The sequence below is a fragment of the Wickerhamomyces anomalus genome, assembly GCF_001661255.1.
Source record: "Wickerhamomyces anomalus NRRL Y-366-8 unplaced genomic scaffold WICANscaffold_1, whole genome shotgun sequence".
NCBI lineage: Eukaryota > Fungi > Ascomycota > Saccharomycetes > Phaffomycetales > Wickerhamomycetaceae > Hansenula > Hansenula anomala.
This window is the reverse complement of record NW_017567110.1, coordinates 2,305,016-2,325,013: the sequence shown is the minus strand read 5'-3', so window position 1 is coordinate 2,325,013 and position 19,998 is coordinate 2,305,016. Positions and strand designations below refer to the sequence as shown.

Below are 19,998 nucleotides of genomic sequence, written 5' to 3'. Positions count from 1 at the left end.
CATTATAGCTGTCCATTTTGGGATACAAATTATTTGCATCCCTTGGTGTTGATTGAAGAGGTGGCAATTGAGGATATAAATCATCATGATTCGGTCCCTCTTTTGATAGTGATGGAAATGGATCATTTTGGATCTCAGCTTCAAAGCTGGCCAGCATGTCCAGATTAGTTGACTCTCTAGGCACTTCAGGAACGCGTTTATAAAGGGTTTCATAGTTGTGATACGAAGGAGATGATGTAAAGACTGACGATGCAGGAGCAGAGCTGGCATTTCCTTGTTGTAAAGCCTGTACTTGTTGAGGCACACTGGGTATCTGTGGTTGAGCTGGTTCAGTTTCCCTGGGTATTTCAACTTGTTTATCCACTCCAACATTTCCATTTTCGATAGGATCATTGGCTTGTAGCGACTCAAAATCATCCTCAAGACTATCTTCGAAATCTTCTTCGAATAAAACTTTTGTTAGTTTTGGTAATGGCTTCTTGTCGAATGACTGACTTAGTTGTGTTATCTTAATCTTTTCAGTTGACCTTGGTTTTGTTGGTGAGGCTGAAAACTCCTTCACCAAATTTGCCAGCTGGGAAGCTTCTTCTTTAGCAAGTTGTATCTCTGTTGTTTCCAGATCTCCCTCTTCACTTAGCTCTATATCAAAATCATCTTCAAATTGTTTATTATGGGCTTTCACTGGGCTTTGTTTAATAGGAGCGTCAGATTTCACGAATGCAGCTTTAAAAGAATCATCATCTGAAAAAGATTCTTCTAATGCTTCTAAATCAGCGATATCAATTTTGGAGCCTGGTGATCTTGATTGTGATAGCTTTATTTGCTTCTTTGGCGTGCTGTAGAAGCTCTTTGGGTGCATTGTTGAATGTATTAAGCGTATGACTGTGTGACTTGGGGGCAATAACGTACTCTTCAGTCTGACCGTGTGAGGTACAGTATGGAGACAGCCGCTTTTAACTAGTTGTATAAGGTTCATAAACTGGGCTGTAGCATCAAATGGAGGACGACTGGGTCTGAGGTTGGAATATTGTAGGACACAATGGATTGGAATCTTATCTGTGAGAGTATGCCTTTATTCACACACTGCAAACACGAGATTCTTTTAAACTTCCTCTTCTTCTTCTTCTTGTCCGCCCAATATTCTCAGCAGCGGCAAGCTAATCTTTCTTCTTCACTCTTCACTAAGAAAAAGAAAGTCTGTGTGTCCCTTTGGCTGTGTGTTTTTGGGTGGGTATCCCTCTATTTGTAGTACTTTTTTTGTTGTCTTTTTTCACATCAACACGAAACTTTTTTTGAAGCGTACACGAAACTTTTTTTATGATGGATCGCTTTCTCGAGACATAAGTGAAACCAAAAAGACAGATTTCATAGAAAGAAGCTATATTGAGTAGTTGAGATCATGGTCAAGTTAAACTGGAACTCCGTGGCAGTCTCTGCCAAAGAACTTTGTCTACCTAAAGTGCTGAGGTGTGGTCAAGCCTTCAGGTAAGTTGCAGAGATAACTAGCGAAATCGAGACCTGTCACATTAACAACATTCTAAGATGGAAAAACATAAATAACGTATGGTCCTGCTCTATAGGGCCGCATGTTTTGTTCCTCAAGCAACAAGGCGATGAACTACACTATGCTAGCTATCCTGAAAACTCTCAAGTACTCGAAACTATTCAAGATTACTTCAATTTGGATATCAAGATTCAAGATCTATACAAAAATTGGTCTTTGAAAGATTCAAATTTCAGCAAGAATGCAGTCGGCTTTGAAGGTATAAGAATCTTGAGACAAGATCCCTGGGAGAATTTAGTATCTTTTATCTGCTCCACCAACAACAATATCAAGAGAATCAGTCAAATGTGTGATAATTTGTGTTTGCATTTTGGTAAATTTATCGTGAAGCATGAAGGTTTTGATTACTATTCGTTCCCAACACCAGAAGCGTTGGCTCAGTCAGGTACTGAAGAGCGTCTAAGGAGTCTAAGCTTTGGTTATAGGGCAAAATATATCTTCAAGACTGCGCAAATGGTTCATTCTTCAAAACAAGATTTATTCAAACTAAGAGAATTACCTTATGAAGAAACGCATGCTGAACTGTTGAAATTCACTGGTGTTGGACCAAAAGTAGCAGATTGTGTTTGCTTGATGTCTTTGGACAAACATGATGCCATCCCAGTTGATACACATGTTTATCAAATTGCTAAAAGGGATTACAAGTTGAAATCAAAAGGAGAAACCATAACAAAGCAAACATATGAAATAGTGAGGAAGTTCTTCGTTGGAATATGGGGTCCTTATGCTGGTTGGGCTCAATCCGTTTTATTTGCGGCTGATTTGAAGGATTTGAATAATGGTATTAATCAAATTAATGGTGAGATTCCAATAGTGAAAGTTGAAGAAAATGTTATCAAAAAAGAGGAAGAAGTTGAACCAGAAACGAAGCTAGAAGTTAAAGAAGAACTAGAGATCGAGTATTCCGTCACTGGTAGACCAAAAAGAAGAAAGACTATAAAAGTTGAATCATAATTTGTCAAAACATTAATATACATTCTTAAAGCATCCTATTTACAAAATTCCAATATATATATGCACCGACTTATCTATGCCTGTCTGATAACATCGTTCAACACACGTTTGATGGTGGAAATTTCCTTGAGTCTATCAACTTGATTACCATTCTTTCTCAACTCTCTAACTTGATTAATTTCACTATTGAACCCTTCTTCACCATCTGAATGGAATATACAGAATGCTTCACCAACATCTAAAATAGGGGAAAGCTCTTCAAAATCTTCAAGTTCTTTACCATAGCGTTCTAATTTCAAATTGGCAATATATTTCAAACCTTCAATGAAATGTTTATCAACTTTGTTGTCTGTAATAACTTCACTTATACCAAAGATAGCATATTGTAGACGTACTAACTGTTCTTGTAATTCAGCTTCTTCTTCTTTTGGTGCAGTTGTGAATGTAGTTTTAAATTCTTCCAAAAATTCTTGGATATGTTCTGGTAATTCGGATTGAGCATTTTCATGAGCATGTTGACGTTCACTTAAAACGTGTCTAATTCTCCACATAGTTTCACGTATAGAATCTGATAATTTCATATATGGTGAATCTGGCTGTTCAATATCAACATTTAATAAATGTTGTTCTCTGGCCAAAATGTTTCTTTCTTTTAAACAACTATACCATAAACTGTGCAAATCGTTGAAACTTTTGCGTCTCAACTCTGGAATAGTCCATGGACGACCTGTACTGTCCAACTCGGAGAATGGTCTCATGAATTGTTTATCATGGAAGAATTGCCATAGTTGATGATCATCAGAAACAGCTAAGTTCTTTGCAGTTGGTGGAATTGGAGGTCTGATGGTTAAAGGAGGTGGTGCCTGGGACGCTTTCTTTCTTTGCAAGCACACACGCGCAGTATGAAGCGATCTCTTGGAGTTTCTTAGCATGGTGTCCTAGATCAAAGACTCTTGAAATAAGAATAGTTCAAATGTGTCTTTTCATTAGCTTATGTCTCGACATTTTTCAACTTTTTTTTTCCTTCATCAAGACGAAAAAAAATCAACACCAGGGCTTTAAACCATTCCGTCTTTCTTGAGTTGAAAAACAGATTGATGGTGAAGAAGCTCCATAGAGACAACTACCAAAAACAAAGACATTATACCTTTCAAGCCATAGAAAATCATGTCAGAAGAACCTAAACAAACGTCATCAGAACCACTTGATCTCATAAGATTGCTTCTAGACGAACAAGTCTACGTTAAACTGCGTGGAGCAAGAGAATTAACCGGGAAATTACAAGTGAGTATTCAATGGAAATCTAAAAACACAACACTAACAACAACTAAAGGCATATGATTCACATTGTAACATAGTGTTAAGTGATGCTACAGAAACAATCTTTGACATAGAGGAAGGCTCAGATGAATTGAAGGTAAGTTCAATATAAGCTCATGTATGACCTAACTAACAAAATCTCGAAACAGTCAACAACCAAAAAATCAGAAGTTTTATTCATTAGAGGTGATTCAGTTATATTGGTTAGCTCGCCATCGGATGATTAGGAAGAATAGGGAAACATTGGGTGTTTTTGTAATCAACTTATATTAATAGAAATGAATGCTATAACTTTTTTTTGCTCAATAAATTAAAATACACTATATACTCAAATACTGTTTCTTCTTTGGATACCACGATTTTGTCTTTCAACTAAAACATTTGCACCAGCAATTTGCGGTAATTTTCCAGTCTCTGCTAGTTCTTTCAAGACCATATGGCCATAAATGGAACCAACGTTGTAAATTTCTTCGAATTTACCAAAATCAAGAGTGGCATAGTTTTCAATAGGTGGTCTCAAATAAATTATACCTGGTGTGTTCTTAGCTCTCTCTAATGCATTGACAGAACTAACGTAACATAGTCTCATTTGAATTTCACTCATTGTTGGAACATTTGGATGCTTGGAAAACGGATTCCATCTATTAAACATAATCCATAATCCACTTAGAGAATCACCATACTTCATTGGTGTACGATCATCAACTGAGCCAACATCAACTGCGAAAATTATACTAGCACCTCTGCTTTTCATTTCACCAACTGGTAAGTTATCAACATAACCACCATCAAGTAACATTGATCCATTATCAGTAATTGGAGGTAATAACCCAGCTAATGACATCGAAGCTCTAATGAATCTCCATGCATAACCAGATGAATGAATATCCATAGTTGAGTTTGTGATATTGGTGGAATTACAATAGAATTGGATCCAAAAATCTTCAATTCTACTATCACCAAACACTTTCCAAATACCACGATTAAATTCATGACCAGTTGTATAAGAAGTAGTTGGATATGTTAAGTCAGATAATGTTCTCCAAACACTTGAAATTCTACCAGAAAATTTCTTAGCCCTACCATAAATTGGAACAAGATCATAATCTCTAGCATATAGACCACCAATGAAAGAACCAATTGAAGTACCACCAATCATATCAATTGGAATACCATTCTCTTGCAATGCTTTTAAAACACCAAGATGACTAAACCCTCTTGCACCACCACCTCCGAGGACAAGACCAACAGCTTGACCAGATAGCAACCTTGCCAATCTCATGAAATCATTCTTGTGTGGTAATGATGAAGTATAATATTTCTTTGGCCCAACATATTTTGAACGAAGATTTTCAACTTTTGTTCTAATGTTACTTGCAAAAGAGTTTTGACCCCTTTCTGGATGGGCGTTACCAGTTCTTTGCAAGTTGAACTGAATATGATGATGTGAATGAACCCAAACACGATTCTTCAACCATCTATTCACAAGCCCTGGCTCGACATATTTCTCTGGGTGTAATAGAATCAACTCAGTTCTTGCTGTAGTTCTCGTCTTCATCAACAATCTTTCATAGTCACCAATGTTTGTATCTCCTAAGGCATCAGCTAATAGCAAAACACAATCACCTTGTTGAATACAAGTACTTGTCCAAGAAGAATTCACTGCTGTATCTGCAATATAAACCACGATTTGATATCTCTCTTCAAGATCTGAAAAGAATCCAGACTGTCTAAGTCTTGATAATCTATCAAATGCATGTTTCCCCAAATAATTCAACGTTGATGCCTGGTCTAAACCAATGACCGATCTATTGACATTTTTGAAAGCCTGGATCAATTTGCTGGCAAACTCTCGAACAGGTAACCCATGGTTGACTGGCAGGATTGTTACAGTTCTATAATTTGAGTTTGGGTTTTTAAACTTTGTGACAGAGGGAACATGAGTATTTGGACTAAAACTTTCACTTGATTCAGCCTTGATTGTTCTTGCCACAATCCTACTAACTTTGATCATGATAGCTGGATTTTCTAATGCCAAAATTTCAAATAGTGTTCTTGGAATTCTTGCAGTTTCTGAGTCTCTGATAGCAACAAATGTACTTGATCTTTTAGCAGCTGTCAATACTTCAACTTCACCAAAACTTTCGCCTTGTCCATATTCAGCCAAAATTTTCACGTCATTAGTTGTTTCATTTTCAGAAAGTGACCTTAAACGACCACTCAAAACGATATAAATACCATTAGCATCCGTGTCCTGTTTGAAAAGAGTCTCTCCAGCATCAAGTTGAATCCATTCAAGAGCAGAATCCAACTTTAAAATCTTCTTACTCAAAGACTTGATCAAACTCTTTGCAATGCTCAAATAAATCATAAAATACTTTTCACATAACCTTTCCAAATCTTTCTTTGATAAAAATCCCACATAAGTTTCAGTCTTTGCGCGTAATGAAACAAAAGATTTATAACCAACAAGTGCTCCAAGATAACCAGCAACACCACCTGGATTAACAGTATATAGCACATGTTCAACATTTGAAGATGGGTCTGTGTATGTGACTTCCAAAGTCCCACTAACAACATAGTACAGACCATTATTACGAGAGTTTTGCTCAATGATAGTTGTGCCTTGTTCAATTTGTAAAATTTCAATCTCATTAGCAAAATCTGTTTTTGCTTCTTCAAAATCAACATGTTCTGATGGTGATTCACAAAATGATAATCTGGAGCTTGTCGTAGACATTGTTCTTGTTTTTGGTGCTCTTGAACTATAAGTTTCTATTGGAAATGTTGGGAAAAGACCCAACCCTTGTGGCATTGGACTTGAAATTGCACTCACTGATGCACTTGGTCTTCTAGGAATGATGCTTTCCTTATCAATACCTAAAAACTTGAACATACCCTCCACCAAAGCAATCCTCAATGACGTATCTTCTGTTTCTTCCTCTGCACTAAAACTTCTATTCATAACGTCATCCTCAGCAATAGCTTGATAACTCAACTCTTTTCTTGATAATGGAACGTTTGATAAAAGATCACCAGGATTGAAAGAGTCTCTAGAATCTAGGACGACATGTCTTGATTCAATTCTTTTAACTTTTGGCCTTGCTTCCAATTTTGTTGAAGGTGTCATCAAGGTACTTGTTGAGCTTTCTGATCTATTACCCAATTTTGGTGTCTTATTGGTTGGTCTACCTCTCTCATTGATTGCTCCACCTCTTGAATGTTTTCCCTTTTTGAATCTTTGTTTAACACCATCATGTAAATAAGAAGGTAATTCCAGCTTAGCTTCACTATTTAATTTGATTTCTGTATTGAAAATTTCACGAGTCAAACCAAGGTAATTATGAGCAGTTTGGAAAGTCACTCTGTATAACCTGGTCAAGATCATTTGTACAATATGAGATGAAGATCTTGGATGCTTTCTTTTCAACCGTCTGAAAGCGTCCGCAGGAATGATTGCTATTGTTGAATCAGATGTAGCTCTCGCAATGATATTTGGGGTTGTTGGGAAAACATCTTCATGGTCTAAACTCAGTGTTGGTATGTCTACATCAGGGTGTAGCTGAGCAAAGGAGCCATCTGGTAGTCTTTGTCTGATTGTAGGTGATTGTATGCCATTTGCATCATCTTCATCTGTAAACAATGATAAAATGTTGACCAACGAGGATAATGGATTACCGGTCTTGACCTCATTTAACAATTGATAACGCTCTTCATTTAAAACAAATATTTCACTTGAACCTTCACTTTGGTCATCATCCATAGAGAAAGAAGTATCATTGTTTGTTTGGTTATTAACTTTTGTGTATATCTGAACATTCCCTTCCACAACAATTGCAAACCCTAAGGATTCATCAACATACAACACTTCATCAGCATCCAATTTTTGAGTTCTCATAGATCTTGTCAACTCATTGAAGACAGGTTTCTCTAGGTACCCAAAGATCTTGATGGCTGTTAAAAATTCATCAAGATAAGAGCCAACTCTTTTCCTATTGTCTTGTTCTCTAGCGCCCAAGAATGGATCAATCTTAGGCTCCGTACGAGGCTCTTCAACAAATCTTGAATAGCTTGTCAGCACCCTATACCTTAAGATTGAAAATAACGTAAAAGTTAGTAGAAACAACAGCATCAGCAAGGAACTGAAACTGAGAGTAATGCTAAAATTTGTGCTCAATAACCGTAGAATCCAGCCAGGAACAGTAATCAACGAGAACTCAAGCACTCGCACAGATATTTTGGATAGTCCCCATATTATAGCGCCGATGAATGAAGATGATTGGTTATTATATTGGTCAGTTGGTTGTTGAATAGTCTGGAGATCTTGTATAACTGATGGTTGTGATACATCCTGAACATGATCGGACATTGCGCCTGATCCCAAAAACGTTTCTTGCTCAAGGGAGAATATTGGCTCTGGTTTTATTCAGTGAACAGCCGTTATCTTATTGGCACCAATACTTTGAAATTGAATCTGTGTCGATAATGAATGGAATGTGATTTAGAAAGCTTGACTTAATGTTTTTCATGAAAAAGGTTAAAGAAGCTTTTAGAAATTAATTTTCTGTTCCGTCGCGACGTGTATACGGATACAGCTACATGAAGCGTCGCAAGGCATAACAGGAATTGATAGTTTGCTAAAACTACATGTAACCATTTCAATTCATTTATTTTGTATTTGAACAGTGCTTTTAGGAGTCATGTTTATATTTTGTTGAGGAACCAACCTCATGGAGATATATATTTTGTGAAAATGTATTTTCAGATTAATAAATCTTTTTCTTTTCATCTAATGACAATTCACCTGCACCAGTATTAACGACTAATAGTAAACCACCAATGATTGACAAAGTTTGGAAGAATTCATATTTCAAGTAATCTCTTTGTGCTTCTGAAGTATTGAACCAATAAGCATTTGATGAAAAGTTGTAAAAGGTTAAAATGGTGATCAGAGCAGCGGAAGCAAATCTAGTCTTGTATCCAAACGCAATAGCAGAGACACCAATTAAAACAACAATTGTGGTTAACCAACTTTTAGTTAAAATGAAAGTGAAAAATAGTAAGACCAACAAAATTCTACCAGCTAATAAAACATAGTTTTTGAAGTCGTTGTTTGAAGAAATTTCTGGTAAACCTGCAAATCTTGTCTTTTGTTGAACCAATGTATCAGAAAATGCAATTAATAACCCACCAATCAAAGAAAAGTTTCTCAAAATGAAGTTTGAGCCAACAAATAAACCATACATAAAACCTTGAACAACAATAACTGAAATCAAAGCAGCACTTGCATATAAAGCATGTTTTCTCAAAACAATCATAGTGGAAGCACCCAACATTGTAACAACAACGAAAAACAAGAGAATCAAGACTAGAAAGTAAGGAATATGTCTATAATTCCATAAGTAGTAAACTTGATCGCTCCATTGTGAAATAATTCTTAAAGAATCTTCATAAAAGGTAGCAACAATCAAAAATCTACCAATTTGAGGAATGTAAGGTTTTAATTTTGAAACCATTGGATGATCTAATAAATCTTCAACTTTTTTGGAGAATTCTTCAAATTTTTCTAATGGAGATGTTGAATTTTGATTATTGAATTGACTTGGTGTGTTAAATCCACCAGCGTTTGCTGTTGGGATTTGATTAAATTTAGTTCCTCTGAAAGACATTATTTAATAATATTAGAATGAGCAGGTGTTTGTGATCTGATGATTATGTCTTTCTGGACCCAATGTTGGTGTTTGCTTTTGGAATTGAGACCCTGATCTTTGGATTGAAATTGAAAAGTGTCAAATGATTGATCCACTAATGAAATCAAAGGGATCCGAAGAAATGTGAAAATAGATGAAAAATTGAATCAATTGTGTATTTGGTGCAACAAGATGTATAAGGTACAATTGGAATCAAATACGTCAAATTCTCACCAAGTGTCGATGAAATATCACAGTTGACTTAAAAATATACGTGGACATTAGTTTCATGTTTCATTTTTGTCCTTTCCAGAAAGCTGCCCAAATTTTGAGGATCTTCGCGCTTTTTACCCGGATGTTTACCTTTGAGAGTGCCGCGATCGCGACTTTGTGCTTAAATTAAAACACATTTTGAATTAAAAGAGAAGAAGTGGAACAAATGTTCTTGAGACCTTATAACAATAGCGAACGATAGACTGTGTTTTTGATTTGGCTTCGTGCGCTTCTTAAGATCTCTTCAACTTTGTTGTATGTCGTTGAGTCGAAATTCCAACTATAGGACGTCTCAAATAAAGACCATACAATATATTGAATTACTACTACTCAATTTAGCTGTGACATGTTGCGAAAGCAACATTGAACTAGCTAGGGATCCTTAAATTATAAACGTCTGTCGCCTGCAACTTCTAATATCATTAATACTGTGGCCGACGTGACATGTCTAGCGGATGTAGTTTTGGTATTAGTATACTGCTAGTCAATATCAAGTTTCAACGTGAGTGTCTGTGTGCTTTAAGTAATAAAAGTATTCTTGGGAGCAGTGACACTTCTATAGGAGCTTAATTTAAAGATATTGCTGTATCATATTCAATATTAATAGCAATAGTATTTGGCCATATATAGCGAGCCTGAGTCGATACTTTTTGTGGAGCCATGATCATGATATATTAATGATAAATTTCGCAGTTTGAAAATCAGCTAATTAATTGAAGAAAAGCGACTACATTTGATAACACTCTTAATAATTCAAGCACAATATGCAGCTAGCCAGCTCAGCAAATGGGATGCTATGTATTGTAGTCAATTGATCGATCTATTAATATTGCAGGCGTTAATCAAGCCTATGACGAGCAATATCAAATCAATAATATAATATGATTGAGTACCATTGAGCCTTTATTGCTATGATTTCGAATAACAACTTTAATAATTCAAGTGTTATTAATATTGATTTAAGTGTCGGGATTCGGAAGCTTTAATTCTATGCCGGCCGAACATCGTGTTTGAGTTTAGCGATCGTGACAAAAACCGTTAAACCCGAGATATTGCACGATGAGAAGTCTTGTTTTTTGGGCAATTAAGTCCATGTAGAAGTAATAAACAAAAGTAAGCCCTGATTGGCTGAGTTGGAGCAAAATACAAGCTGTGTAGAATAAAGTGCACAAATACTTTTTGAAAGTTGTTGTAAGGAATTGACACCAGAAACAGAATTAGCTCCGATACGTAGTTGTGACCATCTGAAGTCTGGACTGATTTTAGCAGATTTGGCTACGTGTTCACTGTTGTTACTGTAATGTTCTTTGGCATCAACAAAAGGACACTTGGCTATAAAGAATCGATATTGGAGTACTCATGGTACAAAACACTATGTTACACATGGAGTTGACTACAATATTGACGTAGCTGCTCATTTTCGAGTCGACCCGAGTCCAAGAGTGTTCGCTGAAAATTTTTAACCAAGAGATTGTGCTCTTGTTCAAGAAAAGCTTCCTTTAATCACCGATCTAATCATTTCATATACACATCCAGTCATAAAAGCCAGCTGTACTGCCCTCCAGTGTCACTACAAAAGCCCTTATGTACCTTCATTTACCCATAAAGAAATCAACCAATATGTACTCCTCGTAATGGCCCGCAAGGTCGCTGAGTAAGCGTCTATTATCTCCTCGTAGCTAAGGTTTAAAAAATCACTGTAGCTGCAGAATCTTTCCACCTATCAAAAAACAATTGATGGTATTTATTCAGCCCATTTGCCATTTGCCATCCTTTCACTCTATTTTCACAAACAATCACCAAGATCGACTACCAAAGCTTGGTTCAACACAGAAGAAGTACACCCTTTTTACGCTAGAAGCTCTCGGCTTTTTGAACTGTTGGAATTTTATACGGCTGGTTTTATCGTATTTGGCTGGAGAAAAAAAATAGAGGCAAAAAAAAATATATTGCCAGTTCATCACTTTTTCTCTGTTTTGATTCAACCATCCTAACTATTGCTTCAAGAATCATTCAAAGGAAAGGCTACTGAATAGTTCAATAGCTGGTTAGACAACCCACTGCTTATTGTTGCTCTTGCGTTCTATCACACCCTAACCAATCACTATTGTTATTGTTTGTCATCTGATAGATCTAGCATAGCAAATCTCATCATCAACAATGTCTTCACCGAGTATATCCTCTCAAGATGATGCTGAAAAACAGAATCGTCATCCGCTAGGTTACACAGATGAAGACCTCAGGTTACAACGAAGATTAATGACTCCGTTCTTGTCGAAAAAAGTCCCAGAGATACCCAACGAGGATGAAAGAAAAAGATACCCTTATAAACACTCAAACTATCTTTCAAGAATGTTATTCTGGTGGTTGATGCCATTAATGAATGTTGGTTACAAAAGAACTTTGACTTCAAATGATTTGTGGTACTTGGAAGAAGATATGACCATCAAACAAACTTATGCAAAATTTGAACACAACTTGACAAGTATAATTGAAAAAGATCGTGCAAAGCATCTGAAGAAGAACCCAAACTTAACACCAGAAGAACTAGCCAAGATCCCATATCCAAAATATTCAATTGTCCAAGCATTATTCCTAACTTTTAAATGGCAATATTCTTTTGCTATTTTTTGCAAGGCCTTATCAGATATTGCACAAACCCTTAATCCACTTTTGACCAAAGCTTTAATCAATTTCGTTGAAAAGAAAATGTATGTTAAAGATTTACCTTTGGGTAAAGGTGTTGGTTATTCAATCGGGGTTTCATTTGTTCTTGCTGCTAATGGTATTTTGATCAATCATTTCTTACACAATTCCATCACAACTGGTGCTCATTGTAAGAGTATTTTAACAACTGCATTGTTGAAAAAATCATTCAGAGCAAATGCTGAAACAAGACATAAATATCCAAGTGGTAAAGTCACTTCATTAATGGGTACAGATTTGGCAAGAATTGATCTTGCTATTGGGTTTCAACCTTTTGCTATCACGTTCCCAATTCCTGTTATTATCTCAATCGTACTTTTGATTGTTAATATTGGTGTTTCCGCATTGGCTGGTATTGCTATTTTCATTGTTTCAATTACAATTATTGGTGCTTCTGCTAAATCTTTATTGAAATTAAGAAAAAGTGCAAATCAATACACTGATGGTCGTGTTGGATTCATGAGAGAAATTTTACAATCAATGAAGATGATAAAGTTTTACTCTTGGGAAGATGCTTATGAGAAAAATGTCACAGAAACTAGAAGAAAAGAAGTTTCAATCATTTTCAAAATGCAAACAATTAGAAATTTTTTGACAGCTTTTGCAGTGACTTTACCAACTTTCACCTCCATGGTTGCATTCTTAGTTTTGTATGGTGTCTCAAATAATAGAAACCCAGCCAATATCTTTTCATCTATTTCCTTATTTGGTGCTTTGTCACAACAAGTTTTAATGTTACCAATGGCTTTGGCCACAGGTGCAGATGCAATGATCGGGATTGGTAGAGTTCGTGAATATTTGCAATCTCCAGAAATAGAAGATGATGAAAACTCACAAGAATTTAATGACGATACATTACCAGATGACGTCGCTATTAGGGTTAGAGATGCTTCATTTGAATGGGAAGAGTTTCCAGAAGAAGAAGAATCAACAGCTGCAAAAGGCACAACCAAGAAGAAATGGTTCAAGAGATCAAAAAAGGAAGAGAATGAAAAAGTTCCAATTAATACAGTTGATACAATAACTTCAGATTCTTCACCTTCTGAAAAAGATACCGATGATGATGTTAAATATACCAAATCTGTGTTTAAAGGTTTCCATGATATCAATCTTGATGTTAAAAAGAATGAATTTATCATTGTTACTGGTCCAATTGGTTCAGGAAAATCATCATTATTAACTGCTTTATCAGGGTTTATGAGAAAGAGGAAAGGTAATTTAGGTGTTAAGGGTTCATTATTATTATGTGGTCAATCATGGGTTCAAAATGCAACTGTTCGTGAAAACATCTTGTTTGGTTTAGATTATGATGACGAATGGTATAAACAAGTTATTGAAGCATGTGCTTTGAAAGATGATTTGAAATCATTCCCAGGTGGTGATTTAACAGAGATTGGTGAACGTGGTATTACATTATCTGGTGGTCAAAAAGCTCGTATCAATTTAGCTCGTGCAGTTTATGCTGATAAAGAGATTATCTTACTAGATGATGTTTTGAGTGCTGTTGATGCTAGAGTTGGTAAACACATAATGGATAACTGTCTTGTTGATTTACTTCATAATAAAACAAGAATATTGGCCACTCATCAATTGTCATTAGTCAATGATGCTGATCGTGTTATTTATTTGAATGGTGATGGTACTATTAATATGGGTACTGTTGAAGAATTATCACAAACTTCACCAGGTTTTGTTACATTAATGGAATATAGTAAAAACTCTGAAGATGATGATGAAGAAGAAGAAAGTTTTGAGGAAAATGTTGACCAACAAGATTTAGAAACAAAGAAATCTCATGCAGTTAGTGAACATGGTATTGCAAATGCAAAAGATGGTGCTTTGACAAGTGCTGAAGAAAAAGCAGTCAATAACATTTCTTGGGCAATTTACCTTGATTATTTGAAAGCTGGTCAAGGTAAACTTGGTATATTTGCAGCTCCATTAGCTTTAATGTTTTTGATTACCGAAGTTTTCGTATCATTGTTTTGTAATGTTTGGTTGTCATTTTGGATCAGTTATAAGTTCAAAGGAAGACATGACGGCTTTTACATTGGTCTTTATGTGATGTTCACCATGGTTTATATGGTTTTATGTTCATGTACTTTTGTTTTGATGGGTTATATTACTGTGGGTGCTGCAAAGAAGTTGAATTTGAAAGCTATGCAAAAAATCTTACATGCTCCAATGAGTTATATCGATACTACACCATTAGGTAGAATCATGAACAGATTTACAAAAGATACAGATGCCTTAGATAATGAAACTGGTGAACAAATTAGACTGTTTTTACATCCAGCTGCTTTTGTTTGTGGTATTATCATTTTATGTATTATTTATCTACCTTGGTTTGCCATTGCAGTTCCACCATTAGCTGTTGTTTTTGTTTGTGTCACCAATTATTACCAATCATCATCAAGAGAAGTTAAAAGATTAGAAGCTGTCAAGAGATCATTTGTTTATAATAATTTCAATGAAGTGTTGAGTGGTATGTTCACTATCAAAGCTTATCAGGCAAGTGAAAGATTTATAAATAAGAATGATACCTTGTTGGATAAAATGAATGAAGCTTATTTTGTTGTTATTGCTAATCAAAGATGGATCTCAATTCACCTAGATCTTGTTGCTTGTGTTTTGGCTTTAATCGTTGCCCTATTGTCAGTTTCAAGACAATTCAATATTAGTGCTGCGTCTGCAGGTTTAGTCGTGACTTATGTTTTACAATTGGCTGGTTTATTATCATTAATTTTGAGAGCTTATACCCAAGTGGAAAATGAAATGAATTCTGTTGAAAGATTATGTTATTATGCAAATTCATTAGAACAAGAAGCTGCTTATAGAGTTTCAGAAACAAAACCTTCACCAACATGGCCAGAACATGGTCAAATTGAATTTAAAGATGTTTCATCACGTTATAGAGATGGATTACCATTAGTTTTGAAAAACCTTGATTTTACTGTTAACCCTGGTGAAAAAATTGGGATTTGTGGTCGTACTGGTGCTGGTAAGAGTTCTTTAGTTTCAGTATTGTATCGTTTGAATGAATTAGCTGAAGGTGAAGTTGCCATTGATGGTGTTGATATCTCAAAATTAGGACTTTATGATCTAAGATCAAGATTATCAATTATTCCACAAGATCCTGTTTTGTTTCAAGGTTCAATTCGTAAGAATTTAGATCCATTTGGTGAAAGTGATGATTTACATTTATGGGATGCATTAAGAAGATCTGGATTAATTGAAGAATCAGTTTTGGGTGTCATTAAAAATCAAAGCAAAGATGATGAAAATTTCCACAAGTTCCATTTAGATCAACAAGTTGAAGATGAAGGTTCCAATTTTTCATTAGGTGAACGTCAATTATTAGCATTAGCAAGAGCTTTAGTTCGTAATTCCAAGATTTTAATTTTGGATGAAGCTACATCAAGTGTTGATTATGAGACTGATGCAAAGATTCAATCCACCATTGTTAAGGAATTCAAACACTGTACAATCTTGTGTATTGCACATAGATTGAAAACCATTTTGAATTATGATAGAATCATGGTTTTAGAACAAGGTGAAATTGAACAATTTGATGAACCATTGACCTTATACAGTGAAACAGAGGGTATTTTCAGACAAATGTGTGAAAGATCAGATATCAAATCCTCAGACTTTGCAAAATATTCATGAACATATAAATAATAGTAATAATAATAGTTTTAATTTAATAGTTTTAGTTAATTTTTCTTTTTATGTAGTTGAGTCACATGACTATTATTGTTCTGTGTCCCATAACAGGCCAAAAAAATCACCAATCACACTTACAAATCATCACAAGTAACCCACAAACTTGACTTCTTTTCAATAACCTTTTCGAGACTAATTATATAGAGAAAATCAATCATTATGAGCTTCAGAATACTATCAAAATTACCAACACTACGAGCCACAAGACCATCAATACTCACATCAACAACTTTCCGCCCAAATTTCATCCGTTCATTATTTATTCAAACTGAAGAAACTCCAAATGAACAAGCTTTAAAATTCTTACCATCAACCAATATAATGCCAGCTGGTGAGACATTAGAATATTTATCAGGCCGTGAAGCATTTGCCTCGCCGTTAGCTAGGAAATTATTTGCCATTGAAGGTATTAAGACTGTGATGTTTGGTTCAAATTTTATAACTGTTGAGAAAAAGACAAATATTCAATGGATGTTGATAAAACCTGAGATTTTCAGTATATTAACTGAAAGTTTAACATCAGGAGAGCCTATATTTGATGAGAATATGGTATTACCAAAAGATGCTGCATTTGATGAAGATGATGATGATATTGTTGCTATGATTAAAGAATTAATTTTCACTAAGATTAGACCAGCCATACAAGAAGATGGTGGAGATATTGAATTTGTTAAATTTGAAGAAGATAGTGGTACTGTTGTGTTGAGATTAAGAGGTGCATGTAGATCATGTGATAGTAGTAGTGTTACATTGAAGAATGGTATTGAAAGTATGTTGAAGCATTATATTGAAGAGGTTGAAGAAGTTAGACAAGTTGAAGAAGAGGAGGAGGAGGAACAAGATCCATTAATTGGATTGAAAAAGCAAACACAAGAAGAAGTTCCACCACCAAATATCTGAGAAAGAAGTTATTTATTAGTATATAGTTCAAAAGAGGATACATTTTACATATTGATTTTAAAACGTTTGTAGAAACCCATTTTCTTTTTCCTATATACACTAAACTTTTTTTCCCAAACCATCCAAGAAACGTATAATCACATTATAACGATAATTTTTCAAGTGATTGAATCAAAGAATTTTCATCATTAGCCCAATCATTAATGATATCTAAATAAACATCACTTGAATCAGCACCATCATCCTGTTGCTGTTGTTTATAATCATCAACTTGTCTCTGTAAAAAATCTTTAGCCTTCAATTCAACATTTTCAATTTGTCCATTTTCCAACAGTTTTGGAATGATTAAAAATTTTGAAATTTTTTCAATTTTAACATCATCATTATCTTCACCAATTGATGAGATTTCTGAAGTTAATTTCCCAATTTTTTTACTATATTCAGAATTAATCCTTTCATCACTTGATTGTTGTTTCTGTTGTTGTTGAACTCTGTTAAAACCATTGTTATAATTCTTAAACCCATTATACTTGTTAAACCCATTTCCATTATTTGAATATCTCACCGCGTTATAGGGTATGTATCCGTTATTACCATTTGGTAACCCAGTGGCTAAATGACCAGGTGTTTGAGGAGGAGGAGGAGCTCCACCAGGAGGAGCATTACCATTACCGCCATAGTACATTGGTGCAAACTCAGCTGTTTGATATTGGTTGTAGTAATAAGGATACTCCATTCTTTGTTGATGTGGAGGATTTGATTGGAATTTTCTTCTTGAATTCTTTTGAGCAAATGAAACGTGCAAGATATTACCATCCAAGACATTACCATTCATTGCCAATAGGGCTCTTGAAGCTTCTGGACTGGTTCTGAAGCAAACGAATCCAAATCCTCTTGAGGAACCATCTTCTGTTGTCATAACTTTTGCTGAAACAATTATACCAAAGGGAGCAAAAGCTGAATGTAGAGCATTGTCATCAATTGTTGGTGATAGGTTTTTAACGTATAGGTTTGATTGTTGATGATTTGGACCTGGGAGTGGTAATGGTATTATTGGTGTTGTTCCCTGTGATGGAGTTGCAGAGATAGGATGTTGTAATTGAGGAGAAGTGATTAAATTTGGAGGTAAAGCGGTTGGGATTGGGTTTGTTGATATTATAGGAGGTGGTGATTGGAAAATTAGTGGAGCTGGTGTTGGTGAGATTGAATTGTTTCTGAATGAATTAACATTGTTGTTATGATGATCATTTCTTTCGTCACGACGTTGAGCTCTTGAAACTGAAAGTAAATGATTTGGTGAGATTTCCTTATTGTTTAATTCTTCAATTGCAGCAATAGCAGATTCATGGTTTTTAAAATTAACAAATCCAAATCTTTTCGAAGTTGGGTTATTCAATTCATGTTCCGGTAATTCAGGTAAAAAAGTTGAATTAATCTCACCAAATTTTTCAAATAATTGATTAAACAATTCCAAAGTATAATCAATTGGTAAATTCTTGATATAAAGATTTGTAAAATTTGATTTTTCAAAATCCATTCTTTCAAGTCTTTCCTTTTTAGCAATATGATGATTCAAATATAATTTTGAACCATTAACTAACAATCCATTCAATTTTGTTATAGCTTCATCAGCGGAATCTCCATCAACAAAATTTATAAACCCATAACCTTTTGAACGACCAAACTCATCATTAACGATTTTCAATGAAGTAATTTCACCAAATGGTTCAAAGATTTTATATAAATCTTGAGTTGTAATCTCTGGTAATAACCCACGAACATAAATATTCCCCGGATGAGTCAAGGCATCATATTCAACATTAATTTCAAGATCTGGATATTTCAACAAGATTTCATCTTTTAGATTTGTAGCTTCATTCTTGTCAATGAATTTTATCTTGATGAAAGGTGGGACACTTGGTAACAATTCAAAAGTTTCATGAGTTTTCAATAAAGGTTGAATATCTATTGGTTCATCAGTTGATATAGTGATGATTGCATTTGAATTTAAAGGAGAATGGAATTGATGATTATCTTCAGAAGATCTTGTTGAAGGTTTTGTGACAGTGGTATCATCGACTTGATCATTTTCTTTAACGGCTTCTTCAGCTGCCTTAGCTTGAGCTTCTTGTTCAGCTTTGTTGAATTCTTCTTTTGAGATGGACATTATGATAGAACGGGTATATAATATCACCACCAGCTAATTAGAGTTCTTCTTGTTCTTGTTCTTGTTTGACAAAGAAAAAAGGTGGAAAGAAAGAAATTGAAAGGTTTGAAAGTGATCAGTTTTGGATCAATCAAATTTCTATTGGATCAGTGGGATGAATGAATATTGGATATATTCCGAGAGGTATATAGATCCTAGTCTTCCAGAAGGATAGGGGGAGGGAGGTGATGAGGGAGATGTGGTGAAGGCTGTAGGCGTTGAGTTGAGTGTGAGTCGGTTTGGTAGTGTGCTTGGTGATCCAGGAAGCGTAGGAGGTATATATATTAAATAGTGGGATACTGGGTATAAATTGTTCGATTCAACCAATGAAAACTGGCGAGTATAAAACACTTCTCGGGACAAGTTGTCAAAGACCGGCTGACACTAGAATTAGAGAGGACTAGTACAAATTATAAGGTGAATGTTAAATTGAGTTCTACCTAGGCTCAATTGGATCCAGGGTCTGGCTGGCTTTAAAGTACTAGTATCTTGTCTTTTTTTCAAGCTGGTTGTTGCATTGTCGATGCTGTCGTTTGGATTCGCTTGAGCTATATTTAGTGTGGGAATCTGGGGATATAGTTGATCGAGTACGACAAATGATGCCACTTTGAACAATATACAGACCGAATGGGTGCGAGAGAGGACCATAGTGACGAGTA

General features: G+C 35.1%; 5 protein-coding genes across 5 annotated transcripts; 2 read left to right on the top strand and 3 right to left on the bottom strand.

The window, feature by feature from the left end:
• Positions 1–240: 240 nt before the first annotated feature.
• NTE1 (lysophospholipase) lies at positions 241–7,838 on the bottom strand (the record flags this gene model as incomplete). The annotated part of the gene is made up of 2 exons (XM_019180919.1): positions 241–291; positions 4,218–7,838. Coding segments are annotated over 2 exons (3,672 nt in total), but the record flags the coding sequence as incomplete, so codon positions are not given.
• A 766-nt stretch (positions 7,839–8,604) lies between these two features.
• Positions 8,605–9,507, bottom strand: ERV29 (the record flags this gene model as incomplete). Its single annotated transcript, XM_019185404.1, has 2 exons — positions 8,605–9,404; positions 9,441–9,507. 2 exons carry the CDS (start codon positions 9,505–9,507, stop codon positions 8,605–8,607), a joined length of 867 nt encoding a protein of 288 aa, XP_019041798.1.
• Positions 9,508–12,060: 2,553 nt separating this feature from the next.
• Positions 12,061–16,176, top strand: WICANDRAFT_26295 (uncharacterized protein; the record flags this gene model as incomplete). Its single annotated transcript, XM_019181243.1, has 1 exon — positions 12,061–16,176. One exon carries the CDS (start codon positions 12,061–12,063, stop codon positions 16,174–16,176), a length of 4,116 nt encoding a protein of 1,371 aa, XP_019041797.1.
• Positions 16,177–16,440: 264 nt separating this feature from the next.
• WICANDRAFT_24396 (NifU family protein) lies at positions 16,441–17,067 on the top strand (the record flags this gene model as incomplete). The annotated part of the gene is made up of 1 exon (XM_019181028.1): positions 16,441–17,067. A coding segment is annotated over one exon (627 nt), but the record flags the coding sequence as incomplete, so codon positions are not given.
• A 208-nt stretch (positions 17,068–17,275) lies between these two features.
• Positions 17,276–19,300, bottom strand: WICANDRAFT_60642 (uncharacterized protein; the record flags this gene model as incomplete). The annotated part of the gene is made up of 1 exon (XM_019183030.1): positions 17,276–19,300. The coding sequence occupies one exon, from the start codon at positions 19,298–19,300 to the stop codon at positions 17,276–17,278; it is 2,025 nt and encodes a 674-aa protein (XP_019041795.1).
• Positions 19,301–19,998: the final 698 nt, after the last annotated feature.